The sequence below is a fragment of the Homalodisca vitripennis genome, chromosome 4 (assembly GCF_021130785.1).
Source record: "Homalodisca vitripennis isolate AUS2020 chromosome 4, UT_GWSS_2.1, whole genome shotgun sequence".
NCBI lineage: Eukaryota > Metazoa > Arthropoda > Insecta > Hemiptera > Cicadellidae > Homalodisca > Homalodisca vitripennis.
The window spans coordinates 118,371,513-118,394,842 of NC_060210.1; the positions used below are offsets into that span (position 1 = coordinate 118,371,513).

The 23,330-nt window shown below is 37.3% G+C and overlaps 1 protein-coding gene across 2 annotated transcripts in view; it reads right to left on the reverse strand.

Annotated features, from left to right (window-relative positions):
* Positions 1 to 23,330, reverse strand: part of LOC124360004 (E3 ubiquitin-protein ligase HERC2) — a 154,667-nt gene that overhangs the window by 55,871 nt on the left and 75,466 nt on the right. For both annotated transcript variants that reach the window (XM_046813229.1, XM_046813230.1), the window contains exons 38-51: positions 21,417 to 21,587; positions 20,929 to 21,070; positions 18,995 to 19,167; positions 17,463 to 17,586; positions 15,577 to 15,786; positions 14,824 to 15,083; positions 14,319 to 14,532; positions 10,309 to 10,466; positions 9,411 to 9,602; positions 6,449 to 6,650; positions 5,507 to 5,752; positions 3,029 to 3,219; positions 2,328 to 2,525; positions 1,329 to 1,484 (exon numbers count right to left, since the gene is read on the reverse strand). In XM_046813229.1, coding sequence (XP_046669185.1) covers positions 1,329 to 1,484; positions 2,328 to 2,525; positions 3,029 to 3,219; positions 5,507 to 5,752; positions 6,449 to 6,650; positions 9,411 to 9,602; positions 10,309 to 10,466; positions 14,319 to 14,532; positions 14,824 to 15,083; positions 15,577 to 15,786; positions 17,463 to 17,586; positions 18,995 to 19,167; positions 20,929 to 21,070; positions 21,417 to 21,587 — 2,637 coding nt within the window. The remainder of the gene's footprint in view (positions 1 to 1,328; positions 1,485 to 2,327; positions 2,526 to 3,028; positions 3,220 to 5,506; positions 5,753 to 6,448; positions 6,651 to 9,410; positions 9,603 to 10,308; positions 10,467 to 14,318; positions 14,533 to 14,823; positions 15,084 to 15,576; positions 15,787 to 17,462; positions 17,587 to 18,994; positions 19,168 to 20,928; positions 21,071 to 21,416; positions 21,588 to 23,330) is intronic.

Below are 23,330 nucleotides of genomic sequence, written 5' to 3' on the forward strand. Positions count from 1 at the left end.
TTTTTCTTCATTGAAGACCAGATCATTGTTGATGCAGTAGTCTTGTGCTGAGCTCACAGCAATGAAGTTGTTCACTTCCAGTGCTTCTGCCGCCTTGTCGCTAGTCAGGAGCATGGTGTCATCGGCAAACATGATGGCCTTGCTATACCGGCTGACATGGTTTGGAAGATCGGCTGTGAACAAGGCAAACAGCACTGGACCCAAGACCGAGCCCTGGGGGACTCCTCTCTTAACATTCAGTGGCTTTGATCTGATCAAAGTTGTAATACCATTGGCGGTTCCTTTCTCCAGTTCTCCGAGGTCCGGTTTGAATCATTTGCCAAGTCGAGAAATGCACATATAACTTGGGCTTGCTCATGGTAACAGGGGCTACGACACCCCTGTCTACTAAGCACTTCCTAACCAGGGACTGAAGCAGCTGACTTTTGAAATCAGTATACGACTTACGCCTTGGCAGAGATACAAGCTTACACCAGCTCTCACCGGCACTAGATAGGGCTACCATCGCAGACTTAAGCACACTCGACATGCTATGCACTAGAAGGGGTAAACAAGACAGAAGGTTAAAAGAAAAGTAGAAGGAGAAAAGACTTTCCAGTGTTAGAAGTAGAAGAAGGTAGCCAAAGTAGGACAGTTAAAAGAAGAAAGTGTGTGGGATCGCATTTTGATAAGAAATGAATAAAATACCATGGAGGGAGCATGCCACAAGTAAACGAAAATAATGACATAGTCAGCCCGAGTGATCCCATGGGCTCATACATGATTATGAGCCCCTGGAGGATTACTGATGTAGAGACCATGAATCTTACAGTCAATTCCACCATAAAAAACTGGTTGATATCTATCTCTATATCAGAGTATGTAAGTCATTCTCTAGATACCTGGAAGTCACAACAATCAGAGGCCAGGAATGAGACTGATGATGGGAGGTCACTAATGTAGAGTCCATGAATCTTACAGTTAAACCACCATAACCAAACTGGTTCATATATATCTCTATGTCGGAGTATTCAAGTCATTTTCTACATACCTGGATGTCAGGACAATCAGAGACCAAGAATGAGACTGATGATGGAAGGTCACTAATGTAGAGTCCATGAATCTTACAGTTAAACCACCATAACAAAACTTGTTCATATATATCTCTATGTCGGAGTATTCAAGTCATTTTCTACATACCTGGATGTCAGGACAATCAGAGACCAAGAATGAGACTGATGATGGAAGGTCACTAATGTAGAGTCCATGAATCTTACAGTTAAACCACCATAACAAAACTTGTTCATATATATCTCTATGTCGGAGTATTCAAGTCATTTTCTACATACCTGGATGTCAGGACAATCAGAGGCCAGGAATGAGACTGATGATGGAAGGTCACTGAAAGGAGACCTCCTCCGGCCACTGATGTATAGCCCGTGAATCTTACAGTCAATACCACCATTGCGACATTGCTTGATGGCAATCTCAATGTATGGATAAAACTGCAACAGACAGACTCTGTTATTTATTACTGCAAGTGCTACATCAAAATCATTCATATTCAGTTTTATGAAGTCAAAGTATTCCATTTATTAGACAGTCATCATTAAAAATGTTGTAATTGTTTCAACTGAACAGTCTCATAAATCCCTACATTGCTTTCTGACTTGCAGACATACTGTTCTATTCTTTTTAATGTTTTCAGTTGCGACAAACTTTATATTTTAAATAAATTAATGATTGAAATTTTTTCTGACCCATTTAAGACAATATATGAGGATTTAATATACAAATTTTATACACCAATTTGAAGTTGCAAGACATATCTAGGTATTTTTTGATACCCGTACTGAACTCATTTCTGGTATACAGGTATAGACATAGTTGACCCTTTGGTACAAGAAAGTTTCCAGGCCATTTTGGTATGTAGGTGATATCTATATTAATTTGGGTACCCAGACATATTTGAGTCATTTTTTAATCTAGACATATACATACCTTCCGGCACTCATCCAAAACTAGGCTTTTTTGATACCTAGTCTTGTATGAACTTGTGGTTCTTATAACTTGAATACTCGATTGGAAATTTATTTAACGCGTCAACAGTTATTGGATCAATAACTTTGGACACATAACTCCTGGAATCTGGAGTCAAGTCTGAAACAGCGTCAGATACCAGACACTGCCATAAAAGGAAGGTGAACTGGAACTAAACTCAAAATTCAACTTTGAAGAGTTCTGATACCTAACCGGTCAATAACTCACATCCCATTCCGGAATGTCTGCAAAAATGTTATTAGAAATCCATTGCTTACTTGAACACACTGGAATGTTGTGAACCGTACCTTCTTGAGGTCAGACAGTAGGGTGACAATAGTGTTGGTGTTCCGCACATGGACAGTGGCCAATTCCTGGAGGGCAGTGTACGAATTGCCTCCTGAGACCACCACCAGGGACGGCATGTAGCTACTGTCGCAGGGGTCCACCTTCATCCGTAGGGACTGAATCATGATGTCTGGTTGCATCTCCAGCCTGATCCAATGCTGCACAAAGTGATAGCCTTATATATTGTGTGTTAAAACTTAGTCAGGAAGAAGGGTGACAATAGTGTTGCTGTTAGGTACATGGAATAATCCATAAGGGATTTTACAAAACAGAAATTTAAGAAATTGTAAAATAATTTTTCTAAAAACTTGTCTTGTTTATTAAATGAGTATTATTGTAGCACTTCCAGAAAGTATTGAGGATCAGTACTTACATATTAAATACGTTAACAAGTACAAGAGAACATTCTTCTGATATTTTAAAAAGTAATTTAATGCCAACAACTCATCACCAGTACTATTATTCAAAAAGAAAATGTATTTATTTTGTATTTCTGTAAAGATAATAAGAATTAAAAACTAGCAAAAAATGGAAAAACTTTTAAATAATAAAAACATGACAGTTAGGCTGAACAATCTTTGGATTATAATTCTGTTGACACAGTGTAAACCAGACAACTTAGATTACACATTTTCTAATCCATCTATAGTCTAGAGCTCACCTTCCCCTGTGAGCCAGCACTCTGCCAGTACATGTCAGAGAAGGGATCGATGAGGTGGTGAGCACAGCTCTCTCTGGAACTGACAGAGAAGCTCTTGATGCACTGAGACCAGTCCTCTATGTTGTCAGCCTCCGGCGCCATGTCTTGTCGGTTGAACCGGCCAGGTTTGCCAGCAAATACGGCAGCACTGCCTACACATATAAACACTCCTTATACAATTGTACCTTTAAATTTTACAGTTTGAAATGCAGCTAATTATTTCTCTACAGACTTTGCATTTATCAATAGGTTTTTGTCCACAACATCTCAGACCAGATCTACCTCTAATAAACAATTTAAGGTTTAAAATAAATTAAAACATTTTAGGGGGAAATGTGGAGTAACAGAATAGACCACATTTACTATGAATAACTCGAAACAACGTTTGTTTCTTGCAGTACTCATTAACCCTTTGACACGGCTGTTTTAGTGTGCATGGTGAGACTATTATAGAAGCTAGTATAGAAACACAGAAGTTTAGTAAAGCCACAATATCTTAGCTAATTTTGACCAGAGCTGTATGTTTATTTCACAAAAGTTTTCCACCTAGCAATCAATTTTGCTGTCCCAAGCTATAATTTTTACAACTTTTCACTACTTTGAGACAACATATAAAATTCCAAACACTTTTCAAGAACAATTCAATTTCAGTAATGTAAAAATCCAACAAATACATTGTCTTGCCACTTTTTTACATCCACAACTACGAGGGGTATCCAAAAAGTAAGTTTCCATTAATTATGAAAAAGTTAAAAAGACTCAAAAAATAACTGAAACACATTTATTCAACTTTTTACATCATACCTTATTTTTCTACATAGTTACCATCCCTTTCTAAGCACTCTTGGTATCTAGGAAGTAGTTTTTTGTATTCCAGCATCACAAAATTCACCCGCCAAATTTTTAAGCCAAGTATCCACCTCATTTTGAAGGTCATCGCTGTTGGCAAATCGCCGACCGCCAAGGTGTCTTTTCAGCTCCGGAAACAGATGAAAATCGCTAGGCGCAAGATCTGGTGAGTATGGAGGATGACCAAAAACATCCCACTTAAATTTCCTCAAAAGTTCCATTGTTGCACGAGCAGCGTGTGGTCGGGCGTTATCTTGAATAAGCAGAACCGTGCGCGACAAAAGTCCGCGCCGTTTATTCTGTATTGCCCGCCGAAGTCTGGTGAGAACTTCACAATACCTTTCTGCATTTATGGTTTCGCCACGAGGAAGATAGCCAATCAATAACACTCCACGGCAGTCCCAAAAAACTGTAGCCATTACCTTTCCTGCCGACTCAAAAACTTTGGCTTTTTGAGGAGCTACCTCTCCTTTTTTTTGCCACACCATACTCTGGCGTTTGGTCTCTGGAGTTGAGTGGTGAATCCATGTTTCATCACCAGTGACTATTCTACTGAAAAGGTTTTCATCTTCATCGTCAAACAATCGCAAGAAAGACTGGGCAGCAGCCATTCGTTGTTGTTTATGGGCATTGCTCAATAAGCGAGGCACCCATCTTGCACACACTTTTGCAAGCTGAAGATCTTCTGTCATGATATTGTGCACAGATGACCGGCTAACTTCAACACTTGACGGCAGTTTATCCATAATTTCATCGAGAGTCACTCGCTTATCATTGTCAATAACTGCTCGTACAGCATTAATGACGTCAGGTTGCCGAGAATTGGCCGGTCGGCCACTACGCTCATCGTCATGAACATTTTCTCTTCCTTCCAAAAACATTGCACGCCAACGACGGACCATCTGAACGGACATAACATGTTCACCATACACTTGACACAACTGACGATGAATTTCAACGGCAGTTTCGTTTTTGGCGGTCAAGAAACGAATAACACTTCGCAACTGGCGGCAGAACGCAGTGGAGTCTCCATGATGTTTGGGCAGCAACTGACTGAGAAGCGTGACAATAGGCCAGTGACCGGCGCACCTGTTGCCAACCGAACCGCGCTACATATCCCCGCCCACAGCTGCACGCTGTGTTACGTACGCGTCTTTTTACAGAACAGGGAAACTTACTTTTTGGATACCCCTCGTAACTATAATCAGCTGACAGAAGTCTATCAACAATTGTCAACATTCAGTGAAATAAAATAACTATATTAAATTCAATTTGAACATGTTTGTTTATTTTGTCTACATTGTTCTATAATGGTTAATTAGTAAAATAATTCAAGAATTGGCCGCAAGATAGAAAACCACAAGACAGACTGATGGTGTGTATTCTATAAACATCAATTAACATAATGTGATTGTAAAGCAGCATGTTAAATCACTTAGAGACAAACAAACAAAAAATTATTTTTTAACTAAGAAGAAAACAGTAAATTTTTATTTATTAAATAAATTAATTAATATTTGTAATAAAGATATTTATCTATAAGTAATACATTGAATTTTTGCAAAAGAACTTCACAACTGGAAACAGAACCTGGTTCAAAAATGCGGCTGAAGCTGTGTCTGTGGTTTTTCTGCGTGTAGAAGCAGTTCTCACAGTAATTGAAATTATCGCATGCCTTGCAGCGGAAGCGAGGGCCAATAAGAGGAAACATGTGGCAGCCATTACAACTGATGTTGAGGTGGCACGAGGGCACCACCTCCATCTCAGAGACCACTCCAGTCCAGTTGATCTGCTGGGGGAAGTCCACAGTGACGTACTTGCCGTGGCCGCTCACAGCTGGAGACAAAAGAGAGTTAGCTGGTCTCACTTCAGTAGGATACAAATCTCGAAGCATTGTGTTTTCTAATTTATTATCAAACCACATTAAGTTAATAAATGTAGAAGAATATGAACATTTGTTTTGTGATCTCAATAAATTTTGTGTCACCTGAAAATTGAATTTGGCCGTGAAGCAGACCACACACCCTCTAGATATCAGGTGATAAGATTCATAAAATTACACAAGAATGAAGACAAGTAAAGATAAACCATTTATTTATTACAATTACACAATATATTATATATATATGTTAACTGTTAACACAACAATATTCATGTTAACTGTTATAAATCAATATTTGTACGATTGATATAACTAAATGATTTGTAACATCTCACAATGCACACTTAAGTAAAGTCAATAATTCACCTAGGTCCAATATATAACCGTTATTGGTACAAAAATCTGATTCTGAAAATATAAAATAGTTAAACTGCACAAAACCCAGAGTTCTTGTTCTTAACAGAGAGAAAGTGCAAGTACTTCACAATACTTTACATAATTTATAGCTTACATAAAAGATGCCAAAAAAAATTTGATAGTTTTCTGATAGTATGATCTACATTCTTTTAAAATATTACAAAAGAAAAGCAAATATTTTGTTATTGTACTAATGCAGTAATTGCGATCGACAAGGTTGTCCGCCCACTTACTTGTAACAACTCCGACACAGTTGTGATCAATGGAGCCCCACTTGAAACGGGGTGTAGCGAGAGATGACCTGACCTTCACCCTGTCCCCAACCTTAATGGCGGGAGACACAGTGGACGGGGCAGAGAACCCGAGCAGCTCGACATTAATGAACCTCACCCAGAGAGTGTTCTGCTCTCGGCCTGCCCTCTCCTGCCAGAGCACCTGACAAGACACAACACGTCCAACAACGTGACGATCATTTAACAAAACACTGCAAACTTGGGTGAATTTTGACCAAGTTTAATCATGAACAATTCAAGGTAGCAAGGTTGGTATTAACACAGTTTGTGGAAATTCTGGATTGTTGAGCATGCATCTTTCCAATCTGTCAACCCTTACAGATTGAAGCACCTAAGTCTAAATACCTTGGTTCTGTATTGTTGTTATGCAAGATGCAAAATAACTCCATATTGATCACGGTTTGATTATACTGGCCACACATTTGTCAATAATTACTAATTGCAGTGCAGCTGTCCCCTTCAACTTACCTATTTAAATAGATATGTTCGAGGGCTATTCAAAAAGTATCAGATCTTCTGTCCTCCTGCTTAACCCTATAAGTGGCAAGCGCCGTCTGAGACCGTATGGGATTCACGCCGCCGCGAAGTGGCGAGCGCCGTCACAGCCGTCGCTTTACATTTAAGGCTGTTGCTCCGCAACCATCCATTATTTTTAGGCCTAGTTTGAACTATCGTATTCTCCATGAAATTTCCTATATATATCATATAGTATAGTGTGTATTCATGTTACTAATATTTGCTGGCTTAAATGAATCCAACAGTTTTCGTTTGACCTGGCGGCAGACGAGAGAACAGCTGTCTACTCATCTCGTCACTGTTTTGTTTGGCGACTTTGCGTACTGTTATTGTCAGTATATTATTGTTTATCGCGTTGTTTGTGTTACCGGTAAATGTTTAGGTTATTCGTTCGTCAAGGAAAATGTTGGGGTACTTTGGGATTATACCGACCACACCAGTATATACACAAACATATAAATTTATAGAAAAAAACATTATAGAACGAAAAAGCAACTCTTCAATGACAAAATTACAAACTTACAACGATTATTAATTGTTAATGGGTTTCCTGTGACGCCCAGAACGCAGCAATATCAAGGATGAGTGAGTGTAGTGGATTTCCGCCTTCAGCCGCAACTGCCGACCGCCACGAATATTTTAGATTTAGGCAACTAGTCATGATCTTGTAAAAAACTAATGGTCCCCTCTTCGCTCCTGGGTAAATCCCAAATTCTCATAGTGTCACCCATCACTATTACACACACAGTAAAACACGGAAGTACAACAAAGCAACGCACTCGACAGACACTTTGGCACGAAAGTACAAGAATGCGGCGCACCTGCTGAACAGCCAGCGAGATTCTGTAGTCACGTTATCTACTAGGCCGCTCGACTTTGACCTCTGTCTGAGGATGGGGAGGGGTTTGCGATAAGACAATTCCTGTTTTATATTTACGAAATATACTGTGCTATGACAAACTAAGCCACTGTTATAGGCCCTACACTACTGGGAGGAAAAGACAAGCCCCTTCTAGTGGGAAAAAAAAAAAACAAAAAACAACAGTTTGTATACATAGATTAATTTTTTCCCATCTAACTTTTTTGTTCTTGTAAATAGAAAAAAATGCATATGAAGTAATTTGTTTAGAATAAAATTGTGTATATTCTGTGAATATGACATTATTTTGTAGCTCCAGTAGTTTCAAAGTGACGGACAGTAGAACTTATTTTTTCTAAAAGAAAATCTTTACACATCTACAATGATATTCATCTGAAAATAAAAATAAGGAACCAAATATCATATTTATTCTTATTCTATAGTTCATAAGGAAAACAAAAATATATAATGTTGCTAGGTTATCACTTAGACAATATTTTCTAAAAATAAGTTTAACGATCACGGCAATTTACCCGAAAACGGCCTGCTACTGAGACCACAAATGACCGCCACTTAAAGGGTTAAAGGAATGAAGCGCTGGTGGCCAAGCTTAGTGGGGATGTGGAGGCGACTCTCATGTACTGTTTCATATCATGACAAAGCTTCAGTCATCAGCAGTCAGCCTAGTAGTGTAGACCTCTCTGTTGTTCTCTGCAGTTTTTATCAAGTTATAAAATGACAGAAAAACTTGAGCAGCATTATTGTATTAAATTTTGCCAAAAGCTTGGCAATCCACAACAGCCTTCTCGGGAGTCTGCCATGAGCAGTACTCGAAGAAAAGAGTTGTACAATCGATTAAAAAATGGTCAAACATTAGTAGAAAGTAAATCACGTTCAGGCAGGCCATTGACAAGTCGGAATGAGAATGTTATTGAACAAGTGCGAAATTTAGTTACCGAGGACCGTTGTATTACAGACCGAGAACAAGCAGAAGAAATTGGAGTAAATATTGGGTCAGTACATTCAAATTTAACCAAGGATTGAAGTGTCCACAAAATATGTTCCAAAATTGCTGACAATGGAGCAAAAAACAACTTCACCTTGAAATTGCACAAGACATGAAGGACAGTAAAAACAGTAACCTAGACTTCCTGAACACAGTGATCACTGGTGATGAATCCTATATTTATAAATATGATCCAGAAACCAAGATGCAATCATCGCTGTGGAAATACACATCTCCAAGACCAAAAAAAGCATGGCAAGTTCGCAGCCAAGTCAATGTCATGTTGACAGTCTTCTTTAACTCCAGTGGAGTTGTGCATCATGAGTACACACCGCCAAATATGTTAAATAATCCTACCTTAGTGAGATTTTAGTGAGATAAAATCTTGGCAGAAAAGTCCTAGAGTGAGAAATAAGATGATGTACTAGGTTCACTTTGGACACTAGTCAGTTGTGTTTATGATTCCTGAGAGGTTTTAAACATGTTCATGAACACCCTGTCTATATTATCTTCCTACTAACCTGGAGATTTAAGTCGTGCAGGCCCTCATGGTCTATGGTAAGGACTCTGCCCATCTCGCCCTGGTGTACCTCATCTACAGACTTGCAGCATCGGACCAGCATGCCTGGGGCCACATAGTCTCTCACGTACATGGCATACTCGTCATGGCTGAAGAAGTCCGAGCGTTTGTGATAATGGGTCACGGAACTCGACTGTCAACACCAACAATTCTAACTACAAGTACTTTTGAACACTTGTGTAACATTTTATGGATGAAAAAATTATAGACAATCTAAAAAATGTAAACGTTTAGCTTTTTCATAAGAAAATTATTAAAAATATACTAAAATCCTTCAAACCCATTCAAATATTTTGTTAAAGCTGTGGGATGTTTCAGAATGTGTTAACCCGTGGTTCATAAAATGAAGGGAAAAATAAAAAATTAGCCGTCTATTTTTCATATAATAGTACTTCATATTTTGAAAACTTTTCATATCAAGACTAATATCACAATAGAAATTTACCTAAAAAATCAATTATCTATTTCAAAACAATGATTTAAAAAAATGAAAAGTTGTATAATTTCAATATGCTATCTAAAATAATTGACAACTCTCTCACGTTCTGTAAGGTTCTCATAAAACTACCTGTAGTTTATGATATCTTACGAATTTAAAAAATTGTCTGGGTGGAAATAAAAGAGGTAAAATAAAATTATGACTCCATAAAATATTTCAATGCAAGCTTTTTCCACAGGAAAGCCAAAATTGCTTGTAGCAGAAAGTACTGAGAAGGTAACCTGACTACCAATGATATGGGTAAGTTTTTGAATTAAAATTTGATTTGAACTGTTTGAACAAACCTCACATACTCAAATTAGATTTAAAATTCAAAATACAACGTCCAAACATAGCTTACCTCCTCTGTGCAAGATGTAACCTCGTCAGACAGAGAGTCCTTGTCTGACAGAGCCTCGAAGGACGACAGGGAGGCAGACTCAGACAGACACTCCTCTGGGTGTTCCAATAACCAAGCTACCAGCCTCTCTGCAGTCAGTGGGGTTTCACTGGTCTCTCCTACAACCACAGACACAGTCTGATTAGGTATATTCGGAAGTAAATTATACCTAGTAAAACCTCTTTATTATTGGGGTGAAATATTTTAAATTGTATTTTAACTTATTACATATTTATACACTTCAAGTCCAAACATTTTGTGCACTTTGGAATGAGTTTTTGGATTCTTTCATTAAAGAAAAACTTTAAACTCACGCATTCAAGCGATTATAAACTTTTCTACTTCACATTCATCGGAGAGGCGCTTTCCACTCTAATCCAATTTTGTTTTAAACAAGTAAAAGTTGCTAGATGTGAGACCTGGTGTGACAGATTTCTGGAACAGAACAACCAACCCAAATCGTTCTATCCAAGTTATCGTATCAAAAGTTGTATGGGATTGACCAATGAGCAATGTTGGCACTGTTTGTCACATTTAAAACAAATTTTCTAGGATAATCCAATGTTCCAGAATTGTTCTTTAACACCTCAGAACACATCTTCACACTCTATAAATATCAAAAAGAGCTTAAATGAACATCTGAAGAGGAACGACTTTCATACAAAACTTAGTGAATAACATTTTACGTAATCTGTACTGGAGTTGGCAGAGGTTGAGTAGTCACATGTTCAATGTCACACAACTCTAGTAAAACTGAGGTTGGATAACATGTTCCTACACCTTCATGCAATGGTGCAACCAACTCTTAAGATTACGACTTCTCTCTGGCCTTAAAACATATTGTATCTTTATTTTATGAATATGCCTCATGCATTATACCAATCCATCTTTTGCATTTACATTATATAATAAAATTACAACTTGGAAAAAATAATAACCACCATTTACCAGTATTCGGTGATTATTTTAGTAATTTAATTATAATACGAGGTCTGTCCAAAAAGTATCCGACCAGTAGGCGGCCGTGGCGTAACCGACCGGCTCGAACTGGTTATTGGAGGGGAGGGGCGAGCCTACTCCTTCCCATATTAGGCATTGAATACGATCCGGTCACTCAGTGAGTCACAGCGTTCGAGTACAGTACTGCCGTGTGTGTGCGTCGCATTTCAATATGACTGAACGTGTTGAGCAGCGCATTTGCATTAAATTTTGTGAAATACTTGGCCATTCAGCATCAAAGACGATTACTATGATACGGAAAGTTTATGGTGACATGTCTATGGGCGATACACAAATAAAAGAGTGGTTTAGGCGGTTTAAAAATGGCCGTATATCAGTAGAGAGTGATGACCGATCTGGCAGGCCTTCAACAGCCAGAAACGCTGAAAATGTTGAACGTGTTCGTGTAGCAATTAATGAAAACCGTCGATTGACTGTCCGAGAGCTGGAAGTAGATTTAGGAATACCAAAATCGTCAGTTTGTAACATTTTATACGAAGATTTAAAAATGAACCGTGTTTCGCAAATTTTGTTTCGCAAATCAGCTGCTGACAGAAGACCAAAAGAACTGTCGACTTGAAATCGCACAGGACAATCTGGATTTGATCAAAAGTGACCCAGGGCTATTTAAAAAAGTTATTACTGGTGATGAGTCATGGGTTTATGGCTACGACCCTGAAACAAAGGCTCAATCTTCACAGTGGAAAACTCACGAAGAGAAACGGCCGAAAAAAGCAAGACAAAGTCGAAGCAATGTCAAGACAATGATGACAGTTTTTTTTTTTTTTTTAATCAAGACGGCGTTATTCATCACGAATATGCTGCAAGAGGCCAGACAGTGAATAAGGAGTATTATCTTGAGGTCCTAAGGCAGCTACGAGATGCAGTGCGAAGGAAACAACCTGAACTGTGGACAAGCCGTGACTGGATCCTGCACCACGACAACGCGCCAGCTCATTCCTCAAATCTTATTCAGCGTTTTTTGGTCAAACACAACATCAACCAACAACTACAGCCTCCCTACAGTCCTGACATAGCTCCTTGTGACTTCTGGCTATTTCCGAAATGAAAAATTCCTTTAATTTGATGATGTTGAACAAATAAAACAAAATGAGAAGAAGGACCTGTTAGCCATTCCGCAAAATGAAATTAAGGAGTGTTTCCGGAAGTGATATGAGTGTTGGAATAAGGTAGTAGCTTGTGGAGGGGAGTACTTTGAAGGGGACCAGATTGCCATTGCCGCCGAGTAACGTCAGTTCATGCCAGACGTCGAGGTCGGATACTTTTTGGACACACCTCGTATAATTACAACTTTAAGTAGTTTTCGCATACAAACTAATAATAATAAAAATAAGTAGGTAAGAGAAAAAAATACATATTTAATAATTACACCTATTTTACAGTTACAGCACAGTTGGAGAGAAAAGGATTGAAATGCATACATTAAAGAAATACAATTTATAACAAGATAGATTAATACTAGATTAGATCATAAGCTAAACAGACAAAGTTAGGAAACAATAGACAGTAAAATACCTAAATTTTCAATATTATTGAGCCAAATTTTAACCTTTTTGGAAAACAACGTAAGGCTAGCAATTTTTTTTATATTATCAGGTAAAATATTGAAGCAATTTAGGCCTAAGTATACAAAAGTTTTTACAAAAAGTTATCTGTTTACCTTCGGTCTTAAAAAAAAGGCGGACTGTGCTTTAAGTAGAATAAAAAAAATTTTCAGTTCCACTGTTATTGCTCTTTTTGAAAAGTGCTCGAAGAACTTTAAAGACAAAAAGGTTTTTTATGGGCAAAATTTGCAAAGATAGTCTGTGTTTATGCTGTTTTAAAAAAAGCATAATTCTGCCAAAGTGTTTTTGGGTCACAAAAAGTTTAATTAAGTTATCATGTGTCACCCCAAAACTGCAACCCATATTGAAGGTGGGAGTGTATCAACCCGAAATACAGTGATCTTAAGCAAGTTATGTCACAGATATTTCAGGCAAAAGGATTGCCTGTTATCGTTGTGTAGCCCACTACGTACATACAGTGTTTCAGCTCGAAATTGTATCTATTTGAAACTGACCCTCTCCATCATTTGTCAGATCCAGTTCAGATATTATGTAAAGCTGTTGAATTATTTTATCTGCACAACAAAAACATATATAACTGTTGGAGGTGTAATCACTATAAAATGTCCTTATAAGAATTTTAACTGTTTAAAAATTGAGGCTTTGTACAGCAAAATGCCAAGAAAATTTCCATGTGCTGAAAATCACAAGACATAATTAAAGGTATTTACAATTGAGATGCAATGCTGAATGAATTTAATATTCTGTACAGTTTTGCTGTAGCTAATGAGGGATACAAGAGTCACTGAAAGTTTTGAGATATTCAAAGAGTTTTATGCTAAATTTACCAAACATTAGGCGTGTTCAATGTAATCCTCTCCAGCATAATTGCACTTTAGTCATATTTTCCACTCCTTGAAAGCACCCAACCACTAAATTTTGGAATGGAGTCAAAATATTTACAAATATCATCAATTTTGGCTTCCAAAGAAAAGTGATGACCACATAAAAGTTGCTTCAGATTGAATAATAATCCGAAGTCTCACATAGCAAGATCGGGTGAATAAGGTACTGACTGGCACTCAAACAATCAGATAAGAATTATAAGATTATTGCAGTATGTACTTTCGGCTAGTGTCTCAACACTTTCAGAGTGACCCTCGTTGACAATAAAATAGGGATTGATTGATCTGGATATCTTACATAAATGCAAGCTATTTAAATTTGATGATCACAAGAGAGAATTTTGCAGTATAATGAGACATTAAATCAACATTGTATTTTGAAAGTTACAAATTTGTCCGTTAGTTCCAAGAGAAAATAATTCAGTGTGAATTAAAATTTATTTTTTTAAAATAATTTCTAACCTTGTTTTAGATTACAACAATACTGTACATGATGACTCACCCAGAACTTTGATGGCAGCGTCGACTGTGCGTTTGGCAAAGCCCATCTCCATGACTTGTGTGACCAGGCTGATGGGAGGAGAGGGGGATGTGAGGTTGGCTACTCGTTTAGATCGACCAATCTTATTACAGGACTCAACCATAGAGGCGGGCTGGTCCGAAGTCTTTTGCTTCACTTGAGCAGCCAGGTACTGACTCACACAGATGGCTGCCTCCTGTGGTTCATAAACTCAATAAGATGTGTGAACACCAATTGCATGTGGCAGATTGATGGAAATATCATATTTAAGAGCTGGAGTTACAGAGATCCTTCCATCTTTCTCAATACTGATAATTAATCTTAGCCCACAAAACTATCTCCATCCATACTTTCACACTCAATTTGTTGTTGAACATTGTTATCGCTGTAATAATAATAAAAAATTATCTTTTATTGTGCTGTAAAAGCATATAAATTCATCTGAGAATAAAATATTATTAACATCGTATGAGTTGCTAATACTGACCTCCAGCTCTTGCCTAGAGTACTCCGACTTGAGGGGTGAGGGTTGGACAGCGTTGGCGATGAGGTGATGTAGCAGCAGCGAGGTGCTCTCCGACTCGAGGTCATCCACCTCATTGAGAGCCTCGAGGCTAGCTGTAGGCGGTAGTGTGGGGCGGCGCAGCACACGACGCAGCTTACTCTGGTGGCGCAACAATACCCGACCTGCCTTGATGGCAACTAGCAGCTGTTGTTGATTACGTAGTAATGGTATGTTTATAATGCCTGCAATGAGAATTTTTAACTATAGTATTTTTCAAAGACAAATGTTTACGTTGTGTCTTTTAAGGTTATTTAGTGAGTAGCAACTGTAGCTTCAATTTCAGGGCCATAGTACGCAATAATTGTTTATATAATGTTTCCAAGAAAAAAGTCGCACTGGTTCGGTCTTATATTTATGCAGTATTTGATTTCTAGAACTAAAGGTGGTATACTTATTACCTCTCCGGGATTTGAAGATATTGAATATATCCCAGAAGAAGGATGCTTCGGGAGTCCTTTCCAGAAAATTTTGTAAATATGAGGTCTGAAAATAGTGCTATAATGCATTTTCGAGGTGTACTAGAAAGAATTCACAAAAATCAACAATGCTCATTTTATTTAGATACAGGTATTGGAACACTGTTCCAGTGTGTTCAGCCTAATGTCAAGCACTAGTTTTATGGATATTACATAGTTCCTATTAACAACCAATTTTATGTGAGACCCCATACTATACCTGGTGAGGTCTTGAAGGTGTGGCTGAGTGTGGTGATGGACAGCAGAGTGGCCCATGTGTCTTGCACGGACTCTGACATATGGATCTTATCCAGGTTGAAGGCAGGGGTTGGTGATACTGACAGAGAATGCAGAGTCAGTTTCTTGGTAGCGCTACTGTCGTGCATCTGTACCACCAACTTTCCGTGCTGACTGAAGCGACAAATTGTGCCTGCACATACAATGTAATTATAGCAAAAATATAATATGTATCTATCTTACAACACATAGCAATACCAAATACAATTAAAAATGTAGTGTGTCCAAATATTCACTGTTAAAACCCTCAAAACATTTCATTTAGGCTATTGTTATACCAATTCAACTTGTATAAGCCACTTGGAACTTGGAAGCCACACAGAAGCCATTAACTACAGGCCCATTTCTCTGATCCCAACATGCTCTAAGGTGATCGAGAAAGTAGTTCTGAAAAGACTAATGGACCACTGTGAGCTACACCACCTCTTAACAGACAATCAACACGGCTTTATTAAAGGAAGGTCCACAACATCGGCCATTATTAAACTTGCGGAATTTATCATCGACAACCTAGAAGAGAAAAACATAGTCACAAGTATCATGCTGGACTTCAGCAAGGCATTTGACTGCCTGGGGCACGAGCTGATCCTCTACAAACTCGAACAACTTGGAATTAAAGGACATGCTAAAGAGTGGTTCAAGAGCTACCTGGAGGGGAGAAGCCAGACAGTTGAGATTCAATGCAGACACAAAAATCTCTCACAAACACTGAGATCAAACCCCCTGCCTGTCAAGAGAGGCGTGCCTCAGGGCTCAGTGCTCGGACCAGTCCTATTCATCCTCATGACTAATGACATGCCGCAGTACTTAGGCACATACTGTGCGCCACTGATGTACGCCGACGACACAACACTTTTAATGTCTGAGTCAACACCTAACAATATGGCAGTCAACTCCTATACTGCGCTAAACTTAGCATACCAATACTGCCACGAAAACGATCTGGTTGTCAACACTGAAAAGACCAAACAACTGGCTTTTGGAAGGAGACGAGAGGACGTTCCCGCACTGCCTGATGTATCAATGGAAAGCCAAACCAAATTCCTCGGGATGACCATTGATAACAACCTATCATGGAACAATCACCTTGACACACTCTCAAAAAAACTGAACACATGTTTATACATCTTAAAAAGAGTAAAAAGTGCCAGTGATGACGCAACTACAAGGATCGCCTACTATGCTCTGATCGAGTCACACCTGAGATACGGTCTCGTGGTCTGGGGAGGCACAACAGCAGGAAACGTAAAAAGAATCCTACTGTTACAGAAAAGAGCTGTCAGAATTATGTCAGGTCTCGGTCCAAGGGAAAGCTGCAGAGACGCCTTCATTCATGAAGGTGTCTTAACGATCATTAGCCTTTACATTAGAGAGGTCATAATGCATGCTGTCAAAGAGGAGTTACAACGAGGCCACAACCTTCACAACTATAACACGCGCCAAGCTTTAAACTTCCACCTGCCACAACACCGCACTGCTCTGTTTACGAGGAAACCATCCTACATTGGCAGAAGACTATTCAACCACCTTCCGGAGGACATAAAAATGCTACAAGGAAATACATTGAAGACCAAACTAACCAGATGGCTGGCCGGCCGACCATTCTACTCCATGGATGAATTCATGAACTGGAAAGGAGAAGAACAGGATGGCAGATAAAGAACCAACTTTGTAAAACTTGACGCCATTGCAATTCTTGATGTTTTGTTAATAAAGAGTTTGTCTATTGTCTATTGTCTATTGTCTATATGTTCACTCTAAATCCTAAATCCTATATTATTATGCATTACATGAACACAGCCTTATTACCTTCACCACAGTTATCCACAGAGACCACTCCTCCGATGCGAGGCCGAGAATCCATACCTCCAATAACAAGCAGGGCTGCCATAGCACCAGACTGCATTGACACTGTGTCCAACTCAGACTCATTCTGCCAACACAACAACAAATAAATAATAAAGTTCCACTTACTGCATTTAAACACCAATCTCTAGTTTTAATATAATCCTCTGCAAAACTCGAAACTGTTACATAATTGTGAGCTTATTAACTTAATTTCCTGTTGTAATTTTTACATGTCAGCGATTAAATTAAAAACCATAGAGTTTTTAACTTTACAGCGTCCCACAAATAGTCTTACATGATACTATTTCATAACTACAATGAAAATGCATTATACAACTATAGAACCTACTTTTACTCTGTAAAGTTATTCCTAATTACAGTAGTTTATAGCCACATACATAAGGGGTACAGCAATAACATTTTCTTCCAGAACCACATTTATACTGAAAAAAAAAAAACAGTTTACTTCACAAGAAAAGCTAATTACTTATGCTAAAAAAGTAATAACAAACACACTATTAATATTTGGATTAAATTAAGTCAACATTTACAACCATGTTAAACTTTTAAGTGTTGTAATTCCTCAGTGAGACGCTGGATGGTTTGTTCCCCTCTAGCTGTGCAATATGTGTATAGTACATTTTTTGTTACTGTATAACTAGAACTCATGGTGTTCTCCATCTCTTGTATCTACACAACTTGATGTTTTATTATCAATCACAGTTTTTATAGACTAAAATTTGGTACTACAATAATACCTTCATTATTGGAAACCTAGGTTATTGGAAACGACTTGAGAAGTAATGGAAACAGTTCTAGCAGCATCGAATAGAGGAGCAACAGAAGGAACAAATAATTTGAGCAAGCGGCAACCCCAGTAGTATATTGACAGAACACAAAATAGCAATAAAAAACTTTTCTTAGTACCATTCGAGCTTTCACGAGTCCACAAGTCGTACAACCAATCATAACTGTACTGTGAGTAGATTAGTCACCATCCTTCTATCCTAACATACTCCCCACGCTGCCACCACCACTCCTTCCATGTAAAAGCTGCACTCAGCAACTCTGCTGGCAACAACAAAACCTGTTTCACCATTATCAATCAGTCTTGTAACGTTGAATTCAGTGCCATTTACTCTTGATAGATTGCACTTTACCAACCAAGCAACTAGGAGCTTCTTTGCCTCCAGTTAGCAGCTGGATCATGACATTGGTCTCATCTGTCCTTAGTTTAACTCCATTTCACTATCCTGATCCCAAAGGGTAATTTTCAAAAACTTCCAAAATTCCAAAGATTTTTGGCCTGATTTTGGAAAATTCAGGACTCTATGCCTCCTAAAAACCCTCAAACAATTCCAATTGCAGGTCTATCCAAATAAATGAATAACTATTAGTTTGACATCTGGCTCTGAAAAAGATTCAAATTTGTGTTGTCAGTGTTACTGTAACTGTAGACAACATTGAGGTGGTTATATCAGTACTAGACTTGCCTGTAGGTTAAGTAAGGGGTGAGAGAGAAGGTCACTAGCTGTAGCCAAAGTACCACTTAACACCAAGTTGAAAACCTGGGTCCACTCATTGTACAAGGTGCGGAGCAGTGTGATACATTCCTCAACAACAGTGGTTGTCTGGGAAGCAGTGAGGAACACAGGACGTAGATTGCCTGTAACATATTGTATGGTCCATATGATCAAAAGCATATATTTAATTTTCACATCAGGGTTCTTAAAATTTCAAGTTAATGATACCACTAGAATTTTCTATGGCAATATTGGAAAATCCATGAATTTGATTAGTCTTATCTTCTAAATCAGCATACCCCATTTACCCCAGGTAAAGGGAATGAAAATCACTCTAGATATTATAAAATTTCTTCACCTATCCAAATCTTTATAATCATACTAGCTGTTACCCGCGGCTTCGCACGCAATCTTTAGAACCGAAGTCCTTATATTACTTAGTAAAAGCAATTATGATGGGAGTCCTATAAAAACTTTAAAACATAAGTAGGCATACATCAGGTAGATATTATTTAAGTTCATGGTAAATAGTATCAGAGTTTAACTTAATTATTATATCATGTTTGGCACCTGTAAGAGCATTTCTGGTTCTAATTAATTATATACATAACATCACCGCTGAATCTGCCTTGTCACCCCGATCAAGAAAACAAATATCGGATCACACAGGTCTCAGAAACTTACTTCGGTCAAAAAGCGTATATTTCCAATCCTTATCATATATTTCAGGTCTAAGATATTTCCAGTACCATAGTAGAGTTTGCCTTGTTGTTCTGACGAAGAAAAAATATATTATACTTACATAGGACTGAGATGCCTCATACTTCGGTTAAAAAGTGCCTACTTAAGACCGTTTAAATTCACTTACCTACTATGTCACAGTTTAGCTTGCCATGTTGCCTAGATCAAAATACTATATATATTCGATTACCTAGTTCTCGGAAATCTATTTTGGTCAAATCGTGTTGACATAGTTGAGTGTGCATGGTCCTAATGATGAAAATACACACATAAGTAGGACTGAAAAGCCTATTACAACCTAGGGGGAAGTCCTACCTACTTCTTATGTACTTTCGGTATAAGAGGAAAATCCTTATTAAGGTTATGCAACATTCCAAAATAATCGTTATTAAAGTTTTGCGTTACACTTGTTTTTTGGACTGTAGCCAGGGAAAGAATGGATCGTTAGTATTCATTTCTCTGTTTTCCATAAGCCATTGTTAAAATGTAATATCATAATATCCCACCATTTTAAAGTAACTTATGTGAAAACATTCATAACTTTGTTCATTAAGGTTAGTTTTATAACAGTATTTAATGCATTAGATGATTTTAATTCGTCACTGGCACAATCTGGAGTAAAATGTATATATTAATGTTTTATTTACTATCTGCATTACACTATCGATCAAGCACTGTTTACTTATTATTGATAAAATTTAAATGTAAACAGATGTTTCACAAAGTTTGTCGAATTATAGATGTCAACAGCTGTTTAGTGTCAGTTTAATTTGAATTATGAAACGTAAACACTAAGATTTTTTCTGAATTCCAAAATATTCCAGGTAACTTTTCCTAACTTCTTCTTCATAAAAACCTTCCTTGGATTTCAATGGATATTTTACATAAGGAATTAACCGAATTGGTCCAGCCGTTATCAAGATTAGCGCTTATCAACACATTTCATCATTCATTTTTATTTATAAAATTACAACCAACATTCTCAAACTAACCATCCATCTTGATTCTTGATTTGGAAATTTGGAAATTTTCAATTAACCTTTTTATAGGTTTAATTGTATTTTCAAATCTTTGGAGTTTTGCAAAAAGAACGACAAAAATGAAGGTTAGAATTAGTGTTCCTGTTAGCATAAAAACTTCATCAAACCAAAAATCACATTGACCTGTGTAGTAACTGACGTCTTGTTGGCATGTAAGAGCGGAGACCCCGAGCAGGTGAAACAACCTCTGCAACACAGTGTAACGCTGCTCCTGGTTGGTAATACCAGTTGGCAGAACTGCTCGCAGCAGCCTGAATGTCTGGAGCTGGGAACACACCACTCGAGGTCAGATAAGAATTAATACTAAGTATCTCTCCGCTATGGTAATTAAATTAATAACATAATACTGTGTAATACTGTTCACAGGGCATATTGATTTATCAATTGCCCAGTAAGCATGATAAATTCCATTTATTTGTGTATTTAAATTTTTTTTTTTTTTAAGAAGAGGAAATACCTTCCAATCTGGTAAAGACAAGCCTACTATTCCTGTACTATCTAATCTCTCATTTAAAAACCTGGCTTTTTGCTCTCTTTAATCCTACTTCATGAAAAATCATCTTATGCTACATACTTCTTTTATGTAAAAGACAAGTGGCAGAAGTAATCACCTGAGTAGGAAGCTTGACTAATGGTGACTCGAAGGACGAAGCAATGGTGAAGAGTAGATCCAACCATGGCGGAGAGCTGAGAGATTGACACAGAGGACTGGACACACAGATCGCTCGGATGAACCCTAGAGTCGCCCAGTCCCTCTGCTGTTTCCCCGTCAAATATTTCATCTGCAGACATTTCAGCTTCATCAGAATGAGAATTTACAGTTTATATTACCAGTGGGTGCTTTATATTTCCCAGAATAGCCACGAGCAAGGTAGATCTTGTGTAACAGAGACTGTCTTGCCACTTGTCTAGAACTCAGTACAGACATTAGTTGGATTGTTCAAATTTATCCTTATTAGCAGTTATCCTTACATTGTTATTTTGTCAAAGAGTATTTAATTGAAGAGCATGCTGCTTAAAAATACTCTCTGTTTAGATTTTAAAAAACATGGATGCTGAAAATACTGTGATATTGAAAGCAGTTCACAAGGATAATGAAGGATAAAGACTCAAGTTTACAAAAATTAGCTTTTTTGCTTAGAATTCAAACAAAAATGTTAGACTACATATTATGTCTGTCTTAACCCTTTGCACGCCATATTAAGCGAGTTACTTCGCATGCATAAAAGTCCGTACAGCGCCCATAGCGAGTTATACCGGGAACTACATTTTACAACTATTAGATAGTTTAATAGTTTCGAATTTGCTGCTAGATGGTAGAGAAAGTCACTTTTGCTGCCTAATGCCATTAGCCAACGTGCCAACTGAACGTTTGAGAAGTATCAATCGGTAACAGCTGTTTCTTTCTATTCATGTTTGTTTCCCGTACTTCTCGAAACGCCCAAAGCGATTATACTCGCCGCCATTTCATGAAGCGCCGCCATTTCGTGAAGTTCTATCTCTAGTGTTCCTGCTCACTGACAGTTTATGTTTTTACAGTTTTATTAGTTTATATTACGTTTAGTGCTTGTGAACTATTAAAACTATTACTATAGTAATAACTATTATTTATTATTATGACGTAACTTGTGAATATATTTGAATGAATATATATATATATATATATATATATATATATATATATATATATATATATATATGTATGTATATAAGTAGATATGAATGTGAGGGTTCTAGCTCACTTTTGGGACAGTCAGAAAATCAACGTAAAATACTGTTTAAAGGACAATAAACTAATCTGTAACTCACGAATGAAAAATTAACCGAATCTATAGCTGTTTTACTGTTCATTGTAGGCTTCTAATTTCTTAAGCTGTTTTAATGAAAAAATCCTTAGAAATCTACTGAATTATTGCTATTTTTCAGCTTAATAAAAAGATATTTTACTAAAAAGTAAAACTTGGCAGATTCAAATTTTCCCTATTTAAATGGAGAGGAAAAAGATATCCTGCCCGTACTGCAAAAAAGATGTTTTCGAACATCATTTTACCCGACATTATAAGTCGAAAAATCATTTGAAGAACAAAGAAATTTATAATAAAGAACTAAATTATTTGAGGACTTGGGCTAAAGAGAATCAAATCGATGGTCACGAGAAGATGTACAATATAGAAAAATTGCGTGAACTAAAGAAAAATTTTAAGGAAAGTAAAAAAGATCTCAATCTATTTAAAGATGAAAAAATTCAATCAATCGCTGAGAAATTGTCCATTGAAACAAACGATAAAACTAAGTCTGAAATGATCGAAGAAATTGACAAAACTCTTAATGAGAAACCTGAAAATATCATTGATGTAGAAGTTTTATCCTCAATACATGGTCTATTTAAGCAATACATTTTAACAAATTTGAACGACAATTTCATGTCAATTTACAAATATCTTTCTATTTTGCGCCCAGAAATTAAAAGTTTAATCGAAAAATTTCAAGAAACTGTGAAAAATAGTAAAGGATATCTCTCTTTA